The sequence below is a fragment of the Typopeltis vanoorti genome, chromosome 1 (genome assembly GCF_054136105.1).
Source record: "Typopeltis vanoorti isolate ZY-2024b chromosome 1, IOZ_Tvanoo_1.0, whole genome shotgun sequence".
Taxonomy (NCBI): Eukaryota; Metazoa; Arthropoda; class Arachnida; order Uropygi; family Thelyphonidae; genus Typopeltis; species Typopeltis vanoorti.
The window spans coordinates 108,131,579-108,158,712 of NC_143549.1; the positions used below are offsets into that span (position 1 = coordinate 108,131,579).

The 27,134-nt window shown below is 36.2% G+C and overlaps 1 protein-coding gene across 4 annotated transcripts in view; it reads left to right on the plus strand.

The window, feature by feature from the left end:
* The window catches only part of mor (SWI/SNF- related protein mor), a 442,374-nt gene that overhangs the window by 331,633 nt on the left and 83,607 nt on the right, over positions 1-27,134 (plus strand). For all 4 annotated transcript variants that reach the window (XM_090398829.1, XM_090398819.1, XM_090398811.1 and 1 more), the window contains exon 22: positions 5,894-6,028. In XM_090398829.1, the coding sequence (XP_090254955.1) occupies positions 5,894-6,028 (135 nt within the window). The remainder of the gene's footprint in view (positions 1-5,893; positions 6,029-27,134) is intronic.

Below are 27,134 nucleotides of genomic sequence, written 5' to 3' on the forward strand. Positions count from 1 at the left end.
TCATGAAATTCTTATCTCCTATCATAATTTTCCATTATGGTCTGCTGAATCCCAAATTGCCAGTCTATCTTTGTTCATTCACTATCCAGGTAGATACCTAACAGGATGCTTCACAGAAAGGTGAGGATTGGACATTTGGTTAGAAGTCCCAGTCAGTTCTCCATATCGCTTCAAAGTTTATGTGGAGGCCTCCTCCCAGTTGTAAGCTTTTATCCTTATGTTCACCCGTTATGTATTTTTTGTATTTTTATTATACCAATAAAATATAGTAAACCAATATACAAAATGATGGTACAACATGAAAAAATTTCATGCCAGCTGGGATGTCGCCCAATTAAACAAGGCCCCGTTGTTTTCCCCCAGGGCAAACAGCAAAAAGTCAACTACTGGAACAAATCTGAAAGCACACCCCCAACTCAACATCACCAGAGTTAAAGATCGGTACTATCAACATAAGAAGCCTGAATGGCAAAGAAATGGAACTAGCTGAGGAATTAGATAAGTACCAGATCGACATAATAGGGGTGACTGAAACAAAAAAGACAAAAACTGGTGAGATCTTTCTGAGCAATAAATACAAAATGTTATATTCAGGCAATGACAATCAAGGAAAAGGAGTAGCCATAGTATTCAACACAAAATGCGAGGCTAATCTTCTTGAATGGCAGGCAGTCTCAAGTAGAGTGATGTGGGCAAATATCAGAATGGAGAATTGGGCAATGAGACTTATTTGTGCCTATGGTCCCACAGAAGATTCTACTACCAAGGTAGAAGCGGAGGAATTTTTTGATGCTTTAGAGAAAGCATCTGACACAATGAAAAAGGAAAAGTTGGTCCTTGTTGGGGATCTAAATAGCAGAGTAGGAAATGATTGTGAGACATACAAAAATATTTTGGGAAAATTTGGAGTAAAGAGCAAAGCTAATAATAATGGCAAATACATGTTGAATTTCTGCTCAGGACATGGACTGGTTATTACTAACACCATGTTCCAACATAAAAATGTGCACAAATTCACATGGAGAGAAGAGGAAAGAAATAAGAAAAGTCTCATTGACTATGTTATTGTTGATAGTGATGTTTTCTCCCTCTTGCAGGATACCAGAGTGTACAGAGAATTTGAAACTGGAAGTGATCACTATTTAGTCTTGAGCAGGATAAAATCGAATTTCATATTGAAAAGAATAACATGTAAGAAAGTTTTAAAGCAAATAAAAGTTGAGCAGCTCTAAGATGTGAACTGTAGACTAAAATACACAAAGATTATTGAAGAAAAAATGAAAGAATTTGAGAACAGTAACCAAACCTTGGAAATTCAGTGGCAAGCCTTGAAGAAAACCCTGATTGACTCAGCCAGAGAGGCATGTGGTGAGGTTGTCTGCAAGGTTAGAAAAATCAGAACTCCATGGTGGACACAGGAAGTTAAAGAGGTAGTGAAGGAAAAGAAGAAAGCATATCAAAAGTTCCTGGCAAATAAGTCAGCTTGTGCTGTTAGAGAATACAGAGACAAATGTAAGAAAGCTAAACAGTGTGTAAAACTAGCTAAACAAAAGTCATGGGAGGATTTTGGCAAGAATATAGAAAATAAATATCAAGAAGGTGGCAAAATATTCCTGAGGTTGTTGAAGAAGCTTAGGAATGGAGGAAAGAGTGCTGTAAAAGGAATTAGAGATGATAAAGGTGACATGACAATGGGAGAAAAAGATATCCTTGAAGTATGGACTAATTACTTTGAAAAACTGCTAAATGAAACAAGCAGTGATAGCACAGTGGTAAAAAACACTCAACAGGAATACATATCCATACTTGAAATAGAAAAAACCATCAAAGGCTTGAAATGTGGAACAGCAGCAGGAGTAGATGATATTCGACCAGAAATGCTGAAGTATGGTGGTATAAAAGTCTTACTGTGGCTGCACTGCGTAGTTCAGAAAGCCTGGACAGAGGGACGAATTCCCGATGATTGGAGTAGCGCTCTCATAGTGCCCATATATAAAAAGGGAAATAAAACTGATTGTGAGAATTACAGAGGTATATCCCTACTGAGTGTTCCTGGCAAGATTTATGCAAGCATACTTGAGAAATGGTTGAGAAGAATTGTGGAAGAACAAGCTGGATTCATGCCAAATAGAGGTCAGGATCAGATCTTCACTTTACGACAAATAGTTGAGAAAGCATGGGAATATAATAAAGATCTGTATTTAAGTTTTGTCAATCTGTAAAAAGGCATTTGACAAGGTGCCAAGAGAGAAGCTATTCAATACGCTACAGTTATGTGGTGTCAATGGGGCATTATATCAAACAATACTTAGTCTTTATTTGAGTTGTAAGTCAGCAGTTATAATTGAAGGAAGTACAGGAAGATGGTTTAGTGTTAAATCTGTGGATGAATAAGGATGTACATTATCTATATGGATCACATTATGAAGGAAAGTGGTATTAAACATGATATCAAAATTGGAAATGTTAATGTATGTCAGCTCTTTGCTTTATGAGGACAATGTTTACTTCTAAATAAATCCGCTACAAGTCTGCAAGATTCTCTGAGTAAATTGAATAACTGTTGTAATAGATATGGTATGAAGGTCAGCAATAAAAAGACAAAGACAATGAAAATAGGCAGAATCATTGAAAATGTGAACTTCGTTGTGAATGGAGAAACTTTGGAACAAGTAAAACATTTCAGCTACTTAGGCATGATTTTAGTGAAGATGGTAAATTAAATATGGAAATGGACAACAGAACCAACAAATCTGGTATGGTAGGAAGTCAACTGAATAAATTTATATGGAATAAGAGAGAAATTAATCAGAACACTAAATTAGCTGTATACAACAGTGTTTAAATCAGTTTTTAACTTATGGATCTGATAGCTGGGTCAGAAGTAAAACACTTGACCAGAGACTAGAGACTGCAGATATGAGTCCTGAAAAAGATTAGAGGCGTGGATAGATGGCATCGATGGCAATATTATATTAAAAACGAGGATATTAGGAAAGAACTTGTCATTGTCAGCATCCAGGAATGTGTTAGCAAAGCTAATCTGAGGTTGTATGGTCACTTAAAAACAGAATGGGTGAGGAAAGATTAGCAAAACAAGTGTTCTCTGCCAAGTTGGCAGGGAAACGGCCCAGAGGAAGACCAAGATATAGGTTGATTGATATGGTACAAAGTGCCTTAGATGATAGAAATATAAGATCTGATAATGTTGGAGTCTTGACAAGTAACAGACTGATTTGGAGGAAAATTGTAGATAGGAAGTTAGTAATGATGTAAATTTTTCGTATAGTCCTATCATATCCTGTACACCCCTTGAGTGTACATGTCAGGAATTTGATGATGATGTATTTTTTACATAATATGGAAACCCTGTCCTCTAGAGGCCTAACATGGAACTTTTTCATTTATGAAACTACTACCCAGTAAACAAAGTAGTAGTCTTGTGCTGGGTGATGAACATCATCTTCTGCCTAAAACCATACCTCAAGTAACCTTTAAGAAGGTTTAGGTGTGAGATTTTTAAAATACCATCTCAGTATAATTGGTTACTGAGCTTAAGGAGACCCACACAGGTGAGAAAATTCTACAATAATCTGATTTATTCAAAAATTTGTGATCAGAAAAAGGAGAGAGTAGCTGTAGTATTCAGCTTGAAGATAATATTCTAACAGGAGCCACTTTCAAGTAGTGCAAGTAAATACGTTTCTCCTTTCCCTACCCACTATCCATACATGGATTGATTAACCAACCTCTTGTGTATGAACTCAACATACTTAAAAAAATAAAGAAGAAAAAGAGCGATGTGGGCAAATTTCAAAATGGAACTGTATAGTGAGAGTCATCTGTATTCGTCTCTTGGAAGTTGGGGGGGAGAAGTAGAGAGATGTCTTTAATCATTAGAAAGGTCAGCCCTTATAAAGAAAAGGATGAGTCTTGAAACCTGAACCAGAGTTGGGTGGGGAGTAAGACTTATAATAACAGCAGATTATAAGCACCATGACCCAACATACAAATGTGCATAAATTCCTTTGGAGAGAACAAACACAAAACAGGAAAATTATGTTTTTGTTGATAGTGATATTTTCAGATTGGTCTATAATATGAGTGTACAGTGGAGTTGACATAGAAAATATTCAACAGTATTGACCAGGTTAAGAATGAGTCCAATTAAAAACATAAATGTATACCAAAGTTTTCAAAAGAATTAATCACAAACCACTCTGAGATGTGAACTGCAGAGTCAGATATACACATATTATGGGAGAGAAGTGACTGAAAACAGAAACCAAACCTTCTTTGAGATCCATTGGCAAAATCCAGAGAAAATTATTATTGATTCTGCCAGTGAGTCATTGGTAAGTTTAGCAAGGATATAAATAATCAGAATTTCAAAGTAGATGCAAGAAGTTAAAAAGGTATTCCTAAAAAAATGCTGGGGTCCACATACACTACATTCCTCTTTCTTATTTGACAAACCATATCCTACATAAATCACTAAAACGTCCAGAACAACAACCTCTACTGCCCTAAATTCTGATCTACAAACCATTCCTCGTAGTGGTTTAGACAGTTTTGTGTTATCTCCCACAAAAAATAATCATTTCTTTCCAGTCTCACTCTTACTCTCAACAGCACCCAAATCTCTAGACAAGATGAGATCTTTCTTCTTGGGATTATTCTTTCATCAGACCTCACTTGGCATAAGCACATTACAACTGTTGCTTCCTCAGTAGGAATAGCTGTAATGTGCCTGTGCCTCTGTGCTCACCTCTGAACAGCTATTAACTCTGTACAAATTGCCAATCTCCCCTCTCCAAAACTTGGGAGCTAGGTGGTATCCCTAGGAGCTTCTTAACATTATTTGACTCAGTGCAGAAGAGAGCATTTAGGCTGATTAATGACTCATCTCTCACCAATTCACTCCACCCAGTCTCATACACACACAGGTACACAGTTTCTGCTCCTTGCATCTTCTGCATTTACTTCCATGGCCTTGTTCATCTGAACTGGCACATCTGTAATTCCTCCTGTTAAATTTATTGAAACACCTGCACCAACCACTCGGTGCTCCTTCACAGTTCAACTCCATACCCACAGAGCAAACTTCTCCTCATCATTCTTCTGCTGCCCCCTGGAACAGTTTCCCATTTCCAGAGAATACAATTCACAGTTCTTCAAACTAAATGTGAACAAGTTCCTTTTTGTCCATCCATGTTACTAACATATTATTGCCTATGGGATTATAATAATAATAAAAAAATAATAATAAATCACACTTTCTGTGCTCAAAATTTAGAAAATATTTATCAGCACTTGTATTATTTAATTTTGAATTTATTTATTTTTAGGATCATAATAGCGTAATCATTTACATCTGACATCCTCACAACTCTATGTAAAAATATTGTTATGACGCATTAGCTTCAAGTTATCATTATTTGAATTTTTCTATTGTTCTTTTCTACACTGATATTGGTTTGTGTGATACACAAAGTGAAATATTTATGTGATACTAGTTTAATTTATTAAATAATCTTTATTGTAGTTATATATTCATTCCCTTTAAAAATGGTTTCACCATGTGTTCATCATCATAAAAATAAAATAAAATAACTTCTAAATGAATATTAACTTTGATTCTTTGGCTGCTAACTTTACTGCACTTCAGAAAAGTTATAAATTGTTTTACTGTCCAGCGCTGCTGTGATTTTATGTAGCCAACAAATGTAATATACAGGACAGCTTTATTATCACTTGGTAAAGATGCATACATTAGTTATATAATTTCAGAGTTTATAATAAACTATGAACAATAAGGGATTAAGTGATGATGCTTCAGATAAACATAATTTTAAATATGCTTAGATATTATCATTAAAAAAATCATTTTTAGCATTTGGCTGCTGTTGAAGAAAGAAAAATCAAGTCTTTGGTAGCACTCTTAGTCGAAACACAGATGAAAAAGTTAGAAATTAAGTTGAGGCATTTTGAAGAGCTGGAAGCCATTATGGATCGTGAAAGAGAAACTGTAAGTTTATGTTGCAAAAGTGAGTCTTTTCTGTTTTATTTTGAATCCCTTTGTTTAAAAACTGTATTTTTGAACAATAGATATGTGTTGTCTATGAGCAAGACTCCTCCCAAAAACAAATAGGAGAATAACGGAACTATTCTGCTTGAATTGAATCTATTCTTTTATCATTCTGTAAAACATCCACATAAAAGTTATTTTCAAATTACATTAGGAACAGTTCTGAAGCATGAAAGGAATACTTTGCAGCATAAATTCTGTGATATAAAAACATTGTATATATGTTGTAAAGAATCTTTATATAAACCATCAATGCTTCCAAAACGGAGTTTGAAAAAGGAAAAAGCAGGAAACTTGCAGCCTGTCAAAATGGCAGCTGAGCCATTTGGTCTCTTACCAAAGCAATTGGTTGTAACTTTTGTCCAACATTACTCCCATCCACTGTCATACCTAGGTGGCTCTATTGCATCATTACGCACAGAAAAAGCCACTCTCCTGGTTTCACATTTCCTCCAAAGCACTAATAACTGACAATTGTAAAGCCCTCCCCAACCATTCCAGATGCTCAATACACAATGCACAACCAATATCCTTTTGCCAGAAAGAGACCAGAAATATATTGTCCAAATTAGGCACAAAAAAGTCACATGGCCCTGATCGCATACCTCCCATCCCACAGCCTGGAAATTGGCCTTTATTCACCTGTTCCCAAGAAGGGTGACAAATCAATGCTGTCTCACTACCACCCTATCTCACTCACCTCAGTCCTATCTAAAGTAACAGAGAAAACCATCAAATCCAAACTTCTACATTACCTCAAAGGCACTCCGTTAATAAACGACCACCAGTATGGATTCCATAGCTGCTGATCAACAGATCCACTCACATATATCATCCATCTCTGGACAAATGCCATGGAGAAGTTTGGCAAATCCCGAGTGGTTGCACTTGATATCTCCAAAGCTTTGACCTGTTCTGGCACAAAGGCTTACTAAGCAAACTCGCATCATTTGGTCTTCTCAGGACTTCTTCAGCTTTCTGTCTGGATGCACACTATGTGTGATTGCAGATGGTTCTTTATCTTCTCACCATTCAACTAATGCTAGGGTTCCAGAAGGTTCTGTTCTCTTCCTTCTATATATCAATGACCTACTTCTGTTGACTCCAACCCAATATGCAGTTTTGCAGATGACAGCACATTGCACTCCTCCCTTTCATTTGATAAACCTTACTCTACACAACTCACCTCAACCTACAGAACATCAACCACCAATACTTTCAGTTCTGATCTCCAAGCCATCCTTCAATAGTGTTCAGATAACCTCTTCAATTTCAATGCTAGTAAAACCCAGTTTTGTCTTATTTCTCAAAAAAAAAAAAAAAAAAAAAAAAAAAAAAAAAAAAAAAAACATTTTCTCCCAGTATTATTTTTAACAACACTCAAATTTCCAGACAAGATGAGATTTCTCTTCTTGGAATTACCCTGTCGTCAATCCTCTCCTGGCATAAACACATCACAACAATTGCATCCTCAGCTTCTAAAAACTAGGATTCCTCTTTTGCTCAAGACTTTACTTCACAAACCCACCCAGTTATTGAATACTGCTCTCACATTTGGAGTAGGGCCCCCTGAAAGCTCCTCAAAATTATTGACTAATGTGGTTTATTTAAATATGTCAATACAAAGGAGAGCAATTAGATTGATTAATGACCTATCTCTTACCAACTCACTTGTCCTACTTTTCCACAGGTATTTGGATTCTGAGATTTGTGTATTCTATAAATATTTCCATGGCAAATGTTCATCTGAAATAACATCAGTAATTCCCCATCTTAGTACTAAACCTGTTGGAGCACGTGCAGCTGCCTCCTTCTTCCCTACTATTGTGAAACATTCTTCTCGCTGATGTATTTTCCAAGGAATACAATGTGCAGGCCAGTAGTGCACTCAGGATTTAATCTTGGGGGGGGGGGGGGGGGGAGTTTGAGTACACAATTTGAGAATGCATACATTGCATGCGACCTCTGACTGAGCATGATTCCCGGGAGCTATAGGGTATTCCCACCTTATGTGGTTGCTAATTCATAAGTAGTATAGAAATAGAAGACACAGCATAAATAAAAAAAATGAATTTTAATTAGGAAAAGATTTTTGGAAAATTTTCTAGTGTTTTTTTCCCTTTTTCTTTTGGGGGAGACCCCCCCCCCCAACTAGTTTTGTCTTCTTAGAAGACTTCATCAGGTGCATTACATGAGAGAAATACAAACTAACATTTCAAGACAATATCTAAACATTAAAACACCAATGTATTGACATCTGAAGGCGTTCTGTGTATCACTTCATTGTTGGGTGCATGCATTCATGATCTCGTGAGTGCCAAAGTTTGATAGCAGTGCAGTGACAATCTGAAAGATTATAACTGAGGTTAGCGTCGATATGTACTGGATTGAGGAAGATTTCTTTAGATGTCACAATTTCTCTTTCCAGTTCGTCATAGCATGAAATACAGGAAACCCTTGCTTAATGCAATTAATTAATCCATTAATTAATGCATGCTAAGCAAATACTGTAAACAATAGGAATAATTATAATTCATCCATCAGCTAGCATAAATTTGAAAAAAGAAATTTATAAGCTATATGTATTAGAGGATAAAATCATCAAGGTTAATAAAAATCAATTGCTTCAACTTTTATTTAATATCTAAACATTTGATTGAGCTACTTTTTTACAAAAAAATTAAGTAAAGATGTTTGAATAGTGCTCAACTTTTTCATCTTGTCATGCAATACCTGGCAATCACTTTATCAAGATTTCAGCAGACTTTGAAGCTTCGTTCCATATCAGGATCAGTATCAAACAAAATTTCCTTAGCATGCTCAGTGTGATTGAAAACTAGCTCAAGTTCTTTTGCTGTTAGCTTCTTAGTCGCAACATTTTCTTCTTGTTCGCACTCCTTATCTTCTTTTTCATATCTACACTGTTCTTCTAGTTGAAGGAGAACATTCTCACTTCACTGTTCTGATTGGGAATTGATCAAGTTTCTTACATTTATTATCCAAGTTCTTTTCCATTTGTGCTGATTTCTTCAATAATATTAGATCTTGGATTTTGCACATGATAAACTAACATAGGCTTGAGTTTAAAGTCGCTTTCTGCATTGTCTCCTAATAAAAGTGTATGACGATCTTTAGATACTTTGTATCCTGGTTGAGATGTTTCAGTTTTAGTTAGGAAAGTTTTCGTTGCATACGCTTCCAAAATAGACCAGTTTCGTCGACGCCGATTATTTGACAATTGTCATAATCGCCCTCCTGAATTATCCTTTGCAATTCTTCAGGAAACTTGGCTGCAGATTCCCCAGTTATTTTTACGTCATGCAGTCCAGCTTAATTTTTAAAACAGTCAAACCATCCTAAACTCGCAGTAAAGCTTTCACATTCCTCTTAATATTTGGTCTCTTTGAATTATGTAAAAATATTAAGAGCTTTTTGCCTGCATATTCCTTGTACTAAGAGATATTCTTTTTTTGATCACAGTCCTCAATCCAGAGTGATAGAAGATGTTCCATCTCGATCATTAAATGGCTTGTATTGCATTCTTAAAGAAGCAGTAGCAACTTATCCTTGTTCTTTGTATTCTTTGCTCTTATTTAATATTTAATATAGTCAGAACTGTAGATTCGCTGTATCCCAGATCTCGCACAATCATTGTATTACTAGCGCCACTTTCTCTTTTCCATATCAGGGGTTGAATATAATAAAGCCTTTTAGGTATCTAAATTAAAGCAAAATGAACAAAAGGTGATTGAGCAAAAAACAGAGTTTGCACATACACTTGCAACGATAGCTTTGAGTCAACTGCCAAGTGTCATTGCCCACTGCTACATTGACATGTGCCACTACTTGCTGCAGATTGGCAACAAAAAAGTTCACATAACGTAAAAAAAAAATCGCATTAACCGATTAATGACTCGCTTAAACTGGAAAATAGTATCATTTCACTCATTCGCACTAACATTATTGCACATATCGAATTCACGTTAAATTAGGTTTTCCTGTATTTTTCCAATTTGTTCCATATGACTGGGTGAGTGATAATTATCGTTGTTAAGGCATATTGTAATTGCCAAACAGGGTAAATGCCAGAATGCTTTAGGTTGTTTTTGTTTAGGCATACTGAGTAAGGAACGGAGCTAGGGCGGAGGAGTAAAAGAAGTCCAGGTGTTAAATTTTTTTTTTTTTTTGAGAACTTTAGCTAACGTAAGCGATACAGAACTGATATATATTAGAGATATATAGCCTTTTTCATTATTTCTATCTTCAGTATGGTGAGAAGGTGGTTATTTAAAACAAACAGAAAACTACCATTTAATCCACCTCCTCGTCATATTGAAGATAGAAATAATGAAAAAGGCTACATATCTCTACCATAGATCTGTTCCTTTTCACCTGAGTTAGCTAAAGTTCTCAAAAAAAATTTAACATCCAGACTTCTTTCACTTCTCTACCCAAGCTCCGTTCCTTACTCAATATGTCTAAACAAAAATGTAACAACTTAAAATATCCTGGCGTTTATCGTGTTTTGTGCAACTGCACCATGCCTTATTTAGACTAGACTGAAAAATCCATCATGATACGTCTAGAAGAACATAAGAGAGAGACATAACATATGGCTGACACTAATGACAAAAACTGTATCACTCTCCCATTCATATGGAACAAATCAGAAAACATCTTCCGATGCTATGACGAACTGGAAAGAAAAATTGTGGAATCTAAAGAAATTGTTCTCAATCCAGTACATCTCAACACTAGCCTCAGTTATAATCTTTGGGATTATAACTGTGCTGTTATCCAACTTTGGTGTTCCAGAGATTATGAATGCGTGCACATGCCCAACAATTAAGTGATACATAGATGCCTTCAAATGTCAATACGTTGCCGTTTTAATGTTTAGACATTCTCTCGCAGTGTTTGTTTGATTTCTCTCATGTAATGCATCTGAGGGATGCATTACAAAACTAGTGCGGTTTATTTAAAATAATATATACTGTTTCTATTTTTCTCTTGGTATCTATTTAATCTATTTCAAAAATATATATAAATAAAAATTCCACGCATATGTAAATACACATGCACATAATGTTGCAAAATAACAAAAGTACTGTAAATCAGATGATTTTCTTGTAAGTCAGTGGCTTTTTTGTGTTGCAGATTGGTTAATAATTGGAATTGCTAGAACAATTAAGCCTGTAAGGAAAGTATGTCTGTTGATTGTTGTGTGTGTGCGTGTGCTTCTAGCTGATTTGCCTGTTATTTGGGATGAAAGAACCAATGTATGGTAAGAAGACCCTATGATTTCTTTTAGATTGGCTAACTCACTTTCAGTTTATAAGTCCTTGTAAAGGTTCTTCATATTCTAGATGGAACTTGAACCTGAGTCCTTCCAACTGAAAGACAAATATCATAGTCTCAACCAGCAAAGGTTGGTCGATTGGTAAAGCTCTGCTACTAATGGTTTGTAAAAACTTAAGCAAGTTTGAGTGCAGTTAGTAGTTGGAAGGGGTTCAATCGTTCGATGTTGTTGGTACACTCTCCCTCGATGAGTCTTGGGACTCCCTGGAGGTGTCACATAATAATAATAGTCTTCATGTTCACTGTTATAGATGCCTATATGAATTGTTTGCCAAATTGTTAAATTTACCAAATAATTATATATTTGATAAATGTCATAAATCAAAAATTCAAACTCATAAACAGGTATGGCGAGTTAAACTTAATTCTACATTTTTTTTTTTTTTTGTTTGGTTTTTTAAAAAGAAATCTTTTTACCATATGATGAATTAAAATTTATCTGTTCTTGTTGAATATCCTTCTTGTATATTTATTGTCAAATTCCTGATCTGTATCCCCACGGGTTTTCAGGATATTGGGAAAGTACTACAGGAAAAGTTTATGTCAGTACCAAATTCCTACTGACAACATTCCTCCAATTTAATCTGTTAACCATCAGGACTTCAATATTGTCAGATCTTATATTTGGTCTTCCAATGGTTCTCTTTCATGTCATCATGGCTGCAAATACCTGTTTTGCTAATCTCTCTTCTCCAGTTTGTTTCAGTAACTGAACAATGTGAGATTAGTCTTGTTCACATACTCCTAAATGCTAACAATCAAAAATTCCTTCAATATCATTTTGCATTAATCTTTCCCAGAACTCTCGTATTTGTTGTCTCCAGTCTTTGATCTATCTATATGTTCACTGGGCATCTGCAGATGCTGTGTGGTCACTCTGATGCTCGATGATGTGCCACGCCAGGCCTCGCCATGTAGTCCTGTTTGCTTTTCTGGAGGCCTCAACTCTCTGAAGATCAGTCACTCCACACACACACACACACACACCATCATCTCATTGATGGTCTACCCCTTCCTCTTTTTCCTGGAACTTTACCTTCTATTACTGTTCTGAGAAGTCCCCCCTCCATCCTTCCCCCTGTATCCAAAATATTTTAACTTTCTTCTATCAATATCCTTAAGGAGCCTTAAAGTTCTACTGATCTTTTCTAACATCCATTCATTTGTACACCTTTCAATATATGATATCCTCAACAGCCTTCTGTAACACCACATCTCAAAAGCAGATATCCATTTCTTATCTGACTTCTTTAGGTTCTAAGTCACATCCATAAGTCGCTGTTGGAAAAACTACTAAATCCAAAATCCTCAACTTTGTTCCCATGGAGATAGATCCATCCGTCCAGATTTTAGACACGTCTCTGACTGTTGTTTTAGCCATTCCTAACCTGCTTCTGACATCTTCTGAACAGCAATTCTTCACATTAATAATGGATCCCAGGTACTCAAACTTGCTGACTTTCTCAATTCTTTCTCCATTAAGGTACACTCATTTCTCAAGAGCTTCCCTGTTTGTATTTCTTTTGAGAACCATAATCTTTGTCTTGCTAGGATTGAGTTGAAGTCCTTTCTTATTACTGATCTTGTTAACTTTGGCAAGAATTAGTCCTAGTTCTTTCATGTCATTGCAAAGGAGTACTGTATCATCAGCATACCTCAGATTACTGATCAATCTACCTCCTATCATAATTCCTGTCTTGAGTTCATCCAGTGCTTCATGCATGATGTTCTCTGCGTATATACTAAACGTGAGGAGAAATTAAACATCCTTGTCTAACTCATTTTCCAACTTGAAGCCAGTCAGTCGATCCAACACTTGTTCTTACCATGACTTCTTGCTCCCTGTACAAGTTGGCTATCAACCTGATAGTGTGTTGAAGAAAAACCCATTCTTTTCATTACTTCCCACAGTTTCACATTCTCAACATAGTCAAAAGCTTTAGAGTAGTCTAAGAAACACATTACCAGAGGGAGTCTGAATTCTTTATATTTTTCTATGATCTGTCTAAGGCCGGGGTCGGCAACCTTTTGAGTCGGAAGAGTCAAAAATTACAATTTACAAAATTTCAAAGTTTTTAAAGAGCCACAAAATTTTAAAAGTTTTTAAAGAGCCACAAGATCTTATTGTCTTCAAGGCATTTTTGCACGGCATTCGCTATATCTTCCCCTCTAGTTTGTTAGATACTACAAATATTAGATACTTAGTTTACGAGTAAAGGTGTTATGACCAGCTATGCCGAAATCAATGAAAATTGCCAAACATAAACTTCCGAGAGCTTCCGACGGACTGACGACAGTGACGATGCGTGTCACGGGGGAGGGGTGCGGTGAAAAGCGAGTACAAGTGGCTGAGAGAATCGGTGCCTAATCCTCGTTAATCGATTCAGAACGATTTTTAAATTTTTTTTTTTTTGATAAAATAAATAATATTTGCGTATGGAACTAAAGAGCCGCAGCTTCACATCCAAAGAGCCGCATGTGGCTCGCGAGCCGCAGGTTGCCGACCCCTGGTCTAAGGCAAAGGATCTGATCTCTGATGCCCTTACCTTTCCTAAAACCTTTTGTTCCTTGGGCATCTCTGTCTCAACTTTAGCCTCAATCCTATTTAGCTTGATCTTCAATAAAACTTTGCTTGCATGAGATATTAAACTAATAGTTCTTGCATGCCTTCATATAACATTTCTTATGTAATGGTATGAAAACCGACTTCTTCCGGTCTCTAGGCCATGAATATGTCTCTCACATCCTTGTAATCAATCTATGAAACACTCTTATCCCTCCATCTCCTGTGGCCTTAATTAACTCTGCTGGGATTTCATCTGCCTGGGGCCTTATTGCTGTTAAGCTGCTTAACTGCTCTTTCAACTTCATGCTTAAGTGGAGGAGGTTCCAAATCAAAATTTTTGAGAGGACTCCACATTTTCTTTATCCACTCTGCTGTACAGTTCCTCACAGTATTCTTTCCATCTCTTTTTGATTTCCAACTCTTCTGTTAGTAATGCTCCATTCCTGTCTTTGATGACATTTAACTTGTGCTTTAAGTTACAAACTAAATAAAACATCCTTTTATAATTGTGCCTCCTTATCTGGAACTCAATCTCTTCACATTTATTAGTATTGAACTTTATCTTGTCCTGCTTGATGGCTCTTCTGACTTCTCTATATAATCTATTATATTCTTCAGTCCCTGCGTCTTTGTTTTTCCAACTGCCTTTTGATTAATTCTCATGTTGAATCTGATATCCGTGGATCTCTTGGTCTTCTTATTGGGCTGAGATACTTCTTTGCTGTATCCTGTATCATCACCTTGACTCCTTCCCAAAGCATTTCTGGTGAGTTCTCCTCATTGGTCTCCAAAAAATCATTTAACCGAGTTGATGTTTCTTCTATGAATCCACTAGGAATTACTCTAACATCCAATCTAGTGGGATGTGCCTGTCTGGAAATTTTCAATCTTAGTCTTACTTTGGCTCCATCTAGCTGATGGTCTGTACCACAATCTGCTCCAGGACAAGTATGCACATCAGAGATGCTCGTCTTCCACCACTGGAAAGCCGGGATGTAATCAATCTGGTGCCTTGACCTATCAGTGTTAGATATCCAAGTATAGGTCTGTCGTGGATGTTTCTGGAAGCAGGTATTGGTAATAACTAATAGCATGTGCAAATTCCAACAGTCTTTCACCACAGGTGTTATGTTCACCCAGACTAAACATGCTACACTCTGACCTCACTCTTGTACTCTTTCCCACTTTTGCATTGAAGTCCCCTAAGATGTAAAATATGTCTGTCCTTGGTAGGCAGTCCAAAACAGTTTGTAAGTTTCATAGAATTCCTCACTCTCTTCTTCAGTCCTATCCCCGTGGAGCGCATAAACTACCACAATTGATACATTGGTAGACTGAGCCTTAAGTCTAATAGAAAGTATCCTATCATTAATGGGGTTATAACCAAACAGGCTTCTTGCCTGAGCTATCTTCACTATCACAGCTACCCGTGATGTTTTGAATCACTACCTGAGTAAATAACTAGCTTACCATCCTGTCTTTTGAAGTGACCTTCTCCATTCCATCTGGTTTCTGTAATTCCCAAGATGTCAATTTTATACCTATCCATCTCTTTACAGACAATCTCAAGAGTATCCATTTGTAGACCCCGAACATTTCATGTGCCTATATAAAATTCCCTTCTAAGATTAATATTATACCTTCTGTGTTGCTCATTCACAGTATCACTGACTTTTGATGGAGACTGTAATATACTTCTCGAACAGGACCCTCTGCCTAAGTCCTGAACGTGGTTCTGATTATTCTGCGCAACAACCGATGCAGCACGAGATGTGTTATAAGGCACAACAACCATGTTAGCAATTTGGAGTTAAGTCACTGCAAGATGAAAGTGGTAAGTTGCAGAGGCCCTTTCCTCATAAGATGAGATGAAATAGGAAAGATTCATCCCTAGCCCTCGAATACTCTAATTGCATTGGGGAGAAAGAGCAAGAAGGAAAGAAAAAAGGGGAGGGACCAGTCTACAGATAATATAACAGATGTATATTACGTGAAGTAAGGCATGGTCCAGCATCAAGTACCTCAGGTTTGCCATGCCCGTACTTACTAAAGTGAGCCCTTGAGGAAGTCTTTGATCAAGTGCTTTATTTCTAACCTAACTTTTAAGTCATTAAGTCAAAATTAGTTTGTATGCTGGCTTGTGCACTGCTAGCTCAGCATTTAGGCTGATTTCTTTCTTGTTCCATATAATTTAATTAGATGACTTCTACCATACCAACTTTGCTAATTCTGTTGTCTGGTGCCATATTGAATTTGCATCTTCACTAAAAATTGTGCCAAATAGCTGAAATGTTTTGCATGTTCTGTAGGTTTACCATTCTGTTTTCATAATTCCAGTTCTCTTAGTGGCACTGTGCACAGCCAACATTTGCATCTTTATCAGTAGATAGAAAGAGTTGGCTAGCTGTATGGGTTAACATGCATTGGGGAGATTATGAGAACATGTAGCTGTAAATGCACTTCACAAGGTTGGAATGCAGCCCCCTTTTATTTTCAACACGCTAAAAGCACTCCGGATCAGTAGGATGTTTGTGTATTGGACTGTTAACCATTATAATGTAACAGAAAACATGTGACTGCCAAAGAATAGGTCAACCACACTGCATTAGGGTGCAACAGCCTGTGAGGGCTGTGAAGGCACACCACTGCTGCAATCCTGTAAGAATGCAGAAAGTGATGTTGTGAGAGAAGAATGTTTCGGAGAGAATGATGTCACATGTACTACTTGATGGCCTGGAGGTGAGAGCCTATCGTCATTCTACTGGAGTGGTGTATCAAGACATTATGCTGGAGCCTGTAGTACCTTGTTTCACATTGGGCAGTGAACCTTCCAACAGGACTCAGACCCTGCACACAAGGCAAGGACTACACAATAGTGGTTGGAGACGAATGTGCCTGACCACATCACTACCTGATTGGTCATCTGGAGGTCCCAATCTGAATCTATATGTTAAAGATACCAAGAAATTTTATCAACTTGGTTTTAATCCTATTTTCCCAAGTAAGCAATCAAGCAAGTAAGCTGAGTTTGCACCTGAAGTATTTTCAGGTCTGAGGCAACACGTGGTAAAGGTGGACTAAGCTCTGATCACTTGTCTTAGTATCTCCCATAATGCAAAGCACATCTCCTTGCAGATATGTATGATGGGTCTGGGTAGTGGCCCTTCCCTTAATGCATAGCATCATACATATCCTCAAGGAGATGTGCTTTGCATTATGGGAGATACTAAGGCAAGTGATCAGAACTTAGTCCACCTTTATCATGCGTTGCCTCAGACCTGAAAATACTTCAGGCACGAACTTAGCTTACTTGCTTATTTCCTTACTTGGGAAAATAGGATTAAAACCAAGTTTATAAAATTTCTTGGTATCTTTAACGTATAGTATACCCAAGGTATAAAACTTTCTACCCCAATCTGAATCTGTTGGACTTCAAATTCTGGTCTGAGCTTGAGAGAGTAGCCTGCAAGAAATTACATTTGAGCATCTACAGCCAGAAAGTGGATTTGGAGCAAGCAGTGGGAGTATTTTCATTGGATGTTGCGTGTGCCGCCATCAATATATGGCCTCAGATTTCAGGCATGTATGAATACGTGCCATTTAGAACTTTGAATGTGCTATGCACATATTACCCATGTGGTTTGTATGTGCTGTAAATCATTTACTGATAGATTAAAGGTTTATGTGCTATTCAAGTTGTAACAGTATGGCTAGACTAGATAGTTTCCTCCACTCTCGATTCACAACTGATCTTCTAGCTTTCACCACCCTCCTCTGGACTCAAGCCATGGAAAAATCTGAGAACCTCATGTAGTTGCTCTTGACATTTCAAGAACATTTGATCAGGTTTGGCACAGGGTCCTACTTGAAAACTACTATCCTATGGTCTGCCTTCCACACCCTGTATCTGGATTGCCAACTTTATCACTAGTCACTCACTATGTATCATGGTGGGTAGTTTTCTCTCCTCAGATTTCCTCATCAATGCAGGTGTACCCAGGGTTTCATTCTTTTACTCACTCTCTTCCTCGTATATATAAATGACATGTTCTCACATACTTCAAATCCTATTCATAGATTTGCTGATGACATCTGAACAAATCGTCATTTTTTGTTTGGCAAATCTTGTAGTACTGAACTGTTAGAATCCTCAAAATCCACCACAACCAATGTGCTGAACTTTGATCTCCTACCTGAATTTCAATGGACAACCTTGTAGACTTCAGTACCACTCTCAGTCCTGCCTGATCTCTCTCAAGAAAGAGCTGACATCCCTCCCACTAACCTTCAATAATACCCAGATATCTAAACACAATCTGATTTCCCCCTCTTCCAAATGGCTTCCAACGAATTTTCTTTCTAGCTTAAGTCTTTTTAGTTATCAAAGTGATAATGGAAGACTGTGATTCCAGAAAATTTGATGTGCATTTGAGTGCTGTGGTGGAAATTTCTCTTATGAAAGGTTGTGAATCTGTTGTATGTTAATACCATGTTTTTGTTTATTGTTAATGGTAATTTCATCCTCAAGAGATTCTTCAACCTATAATACACTAAATGAGTAGAAAGGCTTGTGTTAGAAGTTCATGTTAATTAATTTAACTATATTAATTCACAACACAAGAATAATAAGAAAATAATTGCCCTATACTTGTGACCTGGCTTACTATGGACAGATAGGATGAACTATTGACTTCTGCCTGGAGAATGTAAAAAATATATTCGCCACTAGTGTTGTAGTAAGTCGGGACTAACAGGCCTTGCCTTGGATACCCTTTTACACAGGATCAAATGGAAGAAAACAAAAGTGCTACACAAAAGGAAGTCAGAGACTGTTTTTGGAATCATCAGCAGCTTTAAAACATTCCCCAAACCTCAACAGGTTTAGTTGCATCAGTTTACCAAAAATCTAGGAGGCAGTCATTTTAAGATCAAAGTAATACTTTTTTTTTAATCCAACAATAGATGGTACCAATATAGGATGTAAGTTCCTTATGTTGTTCCATTACACTATTTTAAAGTGGTCCCACTGTTTACTAAATTGTTGCTGTTCGTATACTGTGACAAACTGTTTTTGTGCTCTGAAGATGCTTGATATAATACAAGCAAAATATTAGCAAATAAGTTAAACAAAGATAATTATTTTTAATAATCTATGCATTGTGAATTAATACTGTAGTACATTAGTACTATGGATGGAAACATGAGAAAAAAGAAGAAACCTTTTAAAATTAGATTGGATGAAAAAAAAAAAGTTCTGTGATCTTGGTGTTTAGGCCCTGCATCTTCATTATCTATCATACAAGATGGCTCAGGAAATTGACAACATAGACAACATAAATAATAAATAAAATTTACTTATTTCTATTTCCAATATTTTCCAAAGTTAAGTTGGCATATTCAGAGATTAATACACTTGTATCAACACATTCAAGCATGTACACTTCAGTAAATGAGATGGAACAGGAGAAATACAAGGAGGACTATAGTCCTAAAACTACACCATCCATATGAGAGGCACTTTGATGCTACCATATTTGTTCAGGTTGGGATAGTTCATTAAAGCTTCAGCAGATTTGGCTATGGCCAAACAACAGCCATCATGAAAATATTAGAACATCAAGACTACATCCATATCCACCACTTTACCTGCTCAGGTTTGGCAGATCATGCCTTTAGATACCTGTCGCAGGATCCAATTTGGGGGGGGGGGTTACTGTTACAAATCAAGTTTAAACTTGAGAGGCCTTTTGTCACATCTGTTGCAGCTCTCATGAACACTGTCTCAACTGCAACCCAACCAAAGCCAACATAGAGCATAATTTTAGGACTATAGGCCTTACTGTATTTCTCCTGTTCCATGTCATGTACTGAAGTCTGCCTATGTGCATGGGTTGATACACGCATTAATCCCTGAAGATGGCAGTTTAACTTTGCTGAAATATTGGAAATAATAAGTAAATTTTTAACTCGTACAGTAAAGATATAAGTTCTGACCATTGAAACCTTGGTATTAAATCTAGGTCTACTTACTCACTGATGAGACCTCAAAAAAAGGTCGAAACCCGTCTGGGTAGTGACCTTCTCTCATAATGTAGAACAGTAATACATCTCCTAGGAGCTGTGGTTTACATTATGGGAAAATATTAAGAACTGTGATCAGAGCTTACTCCACCTTTACTACGAGTCACCCTAGCATTGCACTACCCAGGTGTTGGCTTACGCTTGGACTCGCCGATCTTTATATAGTTTTCTATGTTCGGCATGAAACTCTTAGATTAGATTTCCTATCTTTGAGTTTCTTATTAGGCTAAGAAATAATGTAGTATTCAATATCCACTTAATTATGAATAGTAAATTTTTAATTATTATTTAGTCTACATTATCAGTTTTTTTCTGAAACAGGCATCATGTAGGAACTCTTCTGTGAATTTGAAGTTACACTCTGGAGGAGTGTTGTAGCAAGTTTGCTGGGTGCAAAAGTAAAATTATATTGGCTCTCATCATAGCAAATATAGAGACCATAAGAATAGTTTGTTATAAGGATATTGAAAGTTTTTTCACACTTGGTCATACTATAAATTAAAGATGCCAGGAAATTATATTCTTCTTTAATCTTTTATCTAAGTGTGAGAAAACAAAGTTTGCATTCTTCACAACTGGGTTACTTGTATATTGAGGCTGATGACTTCACATCAGTGGCCTTAGTATCCCATCATGCAAAGCACACCTCCTTTTGTTAAGTAGCCCTTTGCATAATGGATAGTATTATGAGAAGGGCCACTTACACTTTTATCATCCAAAAATTTAGTGAGTTCATGATAGCTGTTCTGCTATCTTTGGCTGTATTGCCCCCCCCCCCCCCCCAGTCTGTGTTCTGACTTTTGTAAAATTTTATGGTTGTTGAGGGCTGTGGCCACTGTCATCCATTATTTCTTAGCTCGCTGAACAATTGAACTCTTTACTTATAGTGGTTCATTTCGGCCTCCATGGGGGGGGGGGGGGGTGCAGTTTTTCTGAAACAGGCATCATGTAGGAACTCTTCTGTGAATTTGAAGTTACATTCTGTGAAGGAGTGTTGTAGCAAGTTTGCTGGGTGCAAAATAAAATTATATTGACTCTTATTATAGCAAACTCATTAGAGTCAGTATCATCTGTTTCATTAGATGTTGGTTCCTTGCATAATTTTTTCCTGCTACTTCCAAATCCCAATTGGCATTTTTGTTGATACAATCTACCTCAGCTATCACAGCTGCATCTTGCATGATAACAAAAAAAGTCATCATATTTCTCAGCTGTTTCCTGCATTAAATCTCATTTGGTTTGTGAATATAAAATCTGGGATTCTGGTCTGTGGTACATAGGCTTTCCATTGGGGATCACCCATTTGGGATTATTAATACAATTGTTAATTCTCAGTTTAAGAGAGAGAAATAAAATTACTGAGTGTAATAAAGATGATAAGTAAAAGAATAAATCTAATAACTAATAGGTACTTACCTCAATAGAATCGTCAAGCCCAAAATAACTAACCATATATGAGATCTGATCTGCATAAGATACTAAAAGTTGTATATTTTCCATATGCAAGTAGCAAAATGGTGTATCACCATGTTATTAAAATATTCTGGATCAGATAGTTGTAAAAAATTTTTCTACCACTAAACAACTATAATAGACAAGAAGTTATATTTCTGTTTTAATCCTTGGTTCAAGCATTAGCAAACAAAAGTTTGCATGTGGTATCTTTACAATACCATTTCAATATTTATATATTAGGGAGCCAACACCTCCTCCATTTGAGAGTATAACAATAGTTTCTGCAGGTTGGCCGATGCTCTAAGTTTTCTGTATATGAGGTTTCACAATATCATGAAAGATAACCAAATGAATGTTAGCATCAACTATGGATGTTTAAAAAAAGACCCATAAAAATAGCAAAAAAAAATCGCAAAAATGCAGTAGCAAATTGAAAAAAGTTGATTTTCTAGTCTGATTGCATAACTTGTGAGATTATTTTCCTAGGAAACTTTACTTTCATAACATAAACTGGTACTAATATCTAACTTGACAGATCAAGCCGGAAGGGAAACTGAATCATTTGCCTTCAGTCATTTTTCCAACACTCTAGTGGACTTTTTTTTTTTTTTTTTTTAAATCAGCTTTCCTTTTCTAGACATACTTGTCACACATCGTCCCTCAGGCTGCCTTTCCTTCATAGTCTACCACAAACCTACACACACACAGGCCAATACATACATAAAAATTCATATCACCATTCAACACAAAAACTAGGGGTCATCAGCACCTCAAACATAGAGCCCTAACAGTTTGCTCAAATGAGCAGGCTGAACAAAGAATATGAAATTATTGCCCAAACTCTGATAAAAAAAAATAGTTCACAAGATCCTCCACAATAATATCATTAAAAGCAAAAAAGATTACAAAAATACCATAGCCATGCCATATATTAGAGGCATATTTGAAAAAAAAAAAATAGATAGAACACTACATAAATACAATATTAAGGCAACCTTCAAATCTCTTGCAAAATTAAGAAATTTACTAAACTCATCCAATGATCCTCTTCCATACCTTGTCCACCTAGGGGTTTACAAAATTCAGTGCCCCTGCAAATTACCCTACATAGGGGAAACAGGATGCACCATCTCAATAAGAAAAGACAAACACATTCCTCCCTAATGGTAAAACAGGCCTGTCAGACCCTGCACTTCAAACATGTTGCAGAATCAACTGGAAAGGCACCAAGTCCCTACACTGCACCAAAACCTGGTTTGAAAGAAAGTTCAAAGAAGCCCGTGAGATTCTGAAACATCATCCAAATCTAAACAAGAATGATTATAATTCCAAGAATCTGGAGGATCCATCTTCAAGAACAACCCCAAACAGAAGAAAACATTAATATGAGAGGACTGTAGAAATAGTTTAATTTTATTCCACTGTAATTTTTTGTTGCAATCATCTGTATATTATTATACTGATATGTATAAAAAGTTTATTTTATTTAGTAATATTTTTATTTTATTTTTATTAATTTTTTTTTCCCCGCTAGAGGTCAGTCTAGGGTAAACAATCGACAAAACATTTAGATTTATCTTACTTTTGAGTGGTGTTATGTAGCTTGTGTCCTGCACACACACGTGTCCCTGGTGATGACCTCAATACAGAGGTCAAAACATCGTGTATTATTTTCTTATAAGTAATTACTCCAACACATGTGTTTTTGTCTCCATAAGTACTTCACTATGAATGCTGACCACCGTGTTACCTTTAAAGAAAGAATATTACTTTTTCACTCTCCTGATATCCAAACGCTTGCTCTGAACTGATAATAACTGAAATAATCCTTATTTGAATGAAGGCCTTTATCCTCACCACACTGCAAACCAAATGCTGGTTCTCTAAAAATTGTCCCTCTGCAGTTCATGATAAAAAATACAGTGCATGTTCAATAACTTGAGTTAAAAATTCCAGCTTCAAATCCTATACATGGGTTTGTTGATGAGAGTACTTTCCATTCTTCTCCATTTCGGAAATCCTGTAGTATTTCAATGATTGAAATTTCAAGATCTACCGAAATAAATACTGATTTCCTCTTAAGTAGGGCGATGACAACAGTGAATTTCACAGTGCTGTCTTATCCGGAAGAAAGATCCCACTTCACTCCCTTTTGCTTTTTTTGATAACATTTTAATATCCTTTCAAGACCATTTTCCCCCTTCTTGGGCTAATTCTCACATCCAGCTTATCCTGATATAAATATATTACATTAACAGTCTCAAAAAAACTTTATATTCTTTTTTATTCAAAACACTACTTCTTTCCTCCCCACCTCTTAACATTTTATAAAGCTGAAATGCAACCAACCTCAGAAAACTGTTTTCACATTTGGAGTGGTGTACTCAACATCTCTATGTATTCTGGAATGTATGCAGAGGAGTGCAATCCATCTAATAGGTAACTCCTCTCGAAGACTTCCTCCAGTCACTTTCTCATAGGTGTTCTGTTTCTGCATTATGCTTTTTTTGTGTAGATACTTTTGTGTCATTTGCTCTGCTGAACTGGCCACTACCGCTTTTCTACTTTTCCACTGTCAACACACACACACACAATGCAACTCCAAACATAACAAACTAATGTTTAATCATCTTTCTTCATTCCATTTATCTCTGTTCTTTGGAGCAGCTTTCTTCCTATGTTGTTTTTTTTTGCAACGAGTATAACCCCAAGTTTAAGAAAGTCAATAGATTACTTTTTTCTCCTTAATCACTTGTCTACACATGGCATTGTTGCTTGCATTATAGGTTTTATGGTCTCTAGTGTCCCCCCCCCCACACACACACACACAACATACAGAATGGTACACCTGAAAAGACAGCCTGCATTCTAAATAAAAATCTTCACAACACTTTTAAACCACACATCAAATTGGTAACTCTTATCTTTTACTTCAGGCTCAACTTCATTCTCTAACACATTGTATATATAAAATTCCTTGTGCCTGTAACTAACCTAGCTGGCCAGATAGGAAGATCTGTTAACAACAACCTTGGGGAAGATATAGATACCTACCACCACTATGGCAAGACAGAACCAATAGATATGGCACATTGGATGCCTTTTGTATAAGATGAAGATAATACAGTTATGGAAGCATCTGCAAGACTATTTTTGGAGTCAATGTCAGTAGTGAAGCCCCTCAAATCTCAATGTTGCATACGTTTACCAAAAATATGGAAGATCATTTTAAGATCACTTTTAGCCCAATTAGCTGTAAACTATTAAGTTCGACCATAGAGAGAACTTTGATATGGTTTTAATTTTTTTTCAATAAAGACGTTACTTTATATTGTCCAATTACTTTCTCTACAAATTCCTCCCATTTTAAAATACTGTTCTAACATTTGGGGTGGTGCATCAAAACCTCTAAAAATTCTTGATGCTGCCCAAAAGAGAGAAACTGAAAGTAAGCTAGCTGGTTTTATATTGAGGTAGTAGGATTTCCCTCCTTATGCTTAGAATTTACATTTTACCAGCTGGCCAGCCAGAAGAACACACACAATTAACAGCCAGTCTTGTAGCTTTAGTTGTTTCAGCTAAAATTGCAAGTAATGTTCCCTCTAAATTTTACCGGGCCATGTGTGCAAGAAAAACATTTTGTGCCAGTCACAGACTGTGTGCGCTAATGTAATATTTCTCGCTTTTTTTTTTTTTCTTTGTCTAGCTATAACCTGTAAAATTGCAAGCACTAAATTAATTTACTTAAATCCATGTATCCCCAAAAATCCTTCACTATCTGCACAAGTTAGACAGGAGACACTAAAAAAAATATGCTTCTGCAACTTGCTGACATCTGCATCATTTTGCACACATAGCACATTCAAAAAATTGACTGTAAATTAAAAATTTTTGCCGGTTATGAGGCATTTACACTCCCTTTTTGATTGGTGTGTGCGTGCTTATGCACACATCATGCTCAAGCACAGCTTAGAGGAAATATCGATTGCAACTAAGCCATCTACCCTCCATCTCTCTGTCTTACACACACACACACACACACACACACACACACACACACACACACACACACACACTGCTCTGTCTCACAAATAGTCTATTTCTGGTATATGCTATTTTTCTTCATCTGCTGTTCCAGTGAACTGGCATCATCATCTCCTCTCTCTCCCCACCTTTCTGCTGAGCCTATTAGAAAAGTCATTTACACCTGCTTCTTCCACTCTTCATTTCATCTACCTCTGTTATCTGGAATCCATAGCGTATACCTCCACTACATATTTAGGATTACATCCTCCATCTGTTTAAAAAGAATCTTAATTGCTTCCTTCTCTTTCCATCCCTGCCCATACATGGCACTAATTTGTTATACATTCTGAAGCTTGCATACTGGATTAATATCTTTAAAAAATAAATAACCTCTATTATATGTCTCAGATTTTTCAATCACATAACTTTAAAAAGAGCAGTTTTTTCGACCCTCTATTATATTTTCAGAATTTAGAAGAACGGCTGAAATATGTTGTGTTTACTTTGGCATGTATATGCATACATTTCTGCAGAAAAAAACAGTTTTTAGTTATGATAAATTCTTTTTTTAAAAAAACAAAAGGATATTCCTGTCTGTTATTCTTAGCTTCTTGTTCTAAAAAAATGCAGAATTATTGCACTAAAAAAAATAACTTTGGCATAGGGTTTCTATTAAGATTAATATAAACTCTATGCCATTCTTGCTGTTCTTATGAGTAATATTAATATAATTAATATTACCATAGTCAACCCCAGTCCAAAAATATTACATGGAAAATTCCAGAAATAAACAATTTATAAGTTTTAAATTCCGTGTCATTCTGAGTAATTCTCGGTTATAAATTAAACTTTGTCGTATGTATAGGAAAAAAGCACAGTATATATAGTTCGGTACTATCCATGGTTTCAGGTATCCACAGGGGATTCCTAGAATGTATCCCCCATGGATAAGGGGGATCTACTGTACTCATAAGAACTTATGTCTCCATATTTGGAGTCACGTGTTCTTATGAGCAATATTAAAGATACAAGAATTAAAGAGCATTTTAAGGGATTAGTAGTTTTGCAGCCTATAGTAATAACTAAACATAGAAGTGAAACATTTTTCTAGTTTTATGGTATTTCGATTATGTAGGATTTACTTGTTGTTTGTGCTTTTCATGTGGCTATATTTACAAGTGTTATTTGTTTTATAAGTTTGAATTAATTTTTTTTTTAAATTTTTTATTTATTTATTTTTTTTTTGCTGTGCTTCTCTTTTATCTTTTGAAAAAGTATGTTTTTGAAAGTATGCAGGCTGCTGTAAAGTCTGCCAAATATCATTATGGAAACTTTAAAAAAGAAGTTTCGAAAGTTCTGATCAAAGCTTGCTGATTTGCTGATATCACTTAATTTGTAATGAAATTTTCTATAACAAACCATTCCAGTCACCTTCAGTGTACAGTATGTGTGTGTACTTAAATGTAATAGTGAATTAGAAATATATTAATTTCTCTAATATCCCAGGACTGAATACTTTAAAGAACTGTTTTATATTTTTTTCTTATTTCCATTATTATA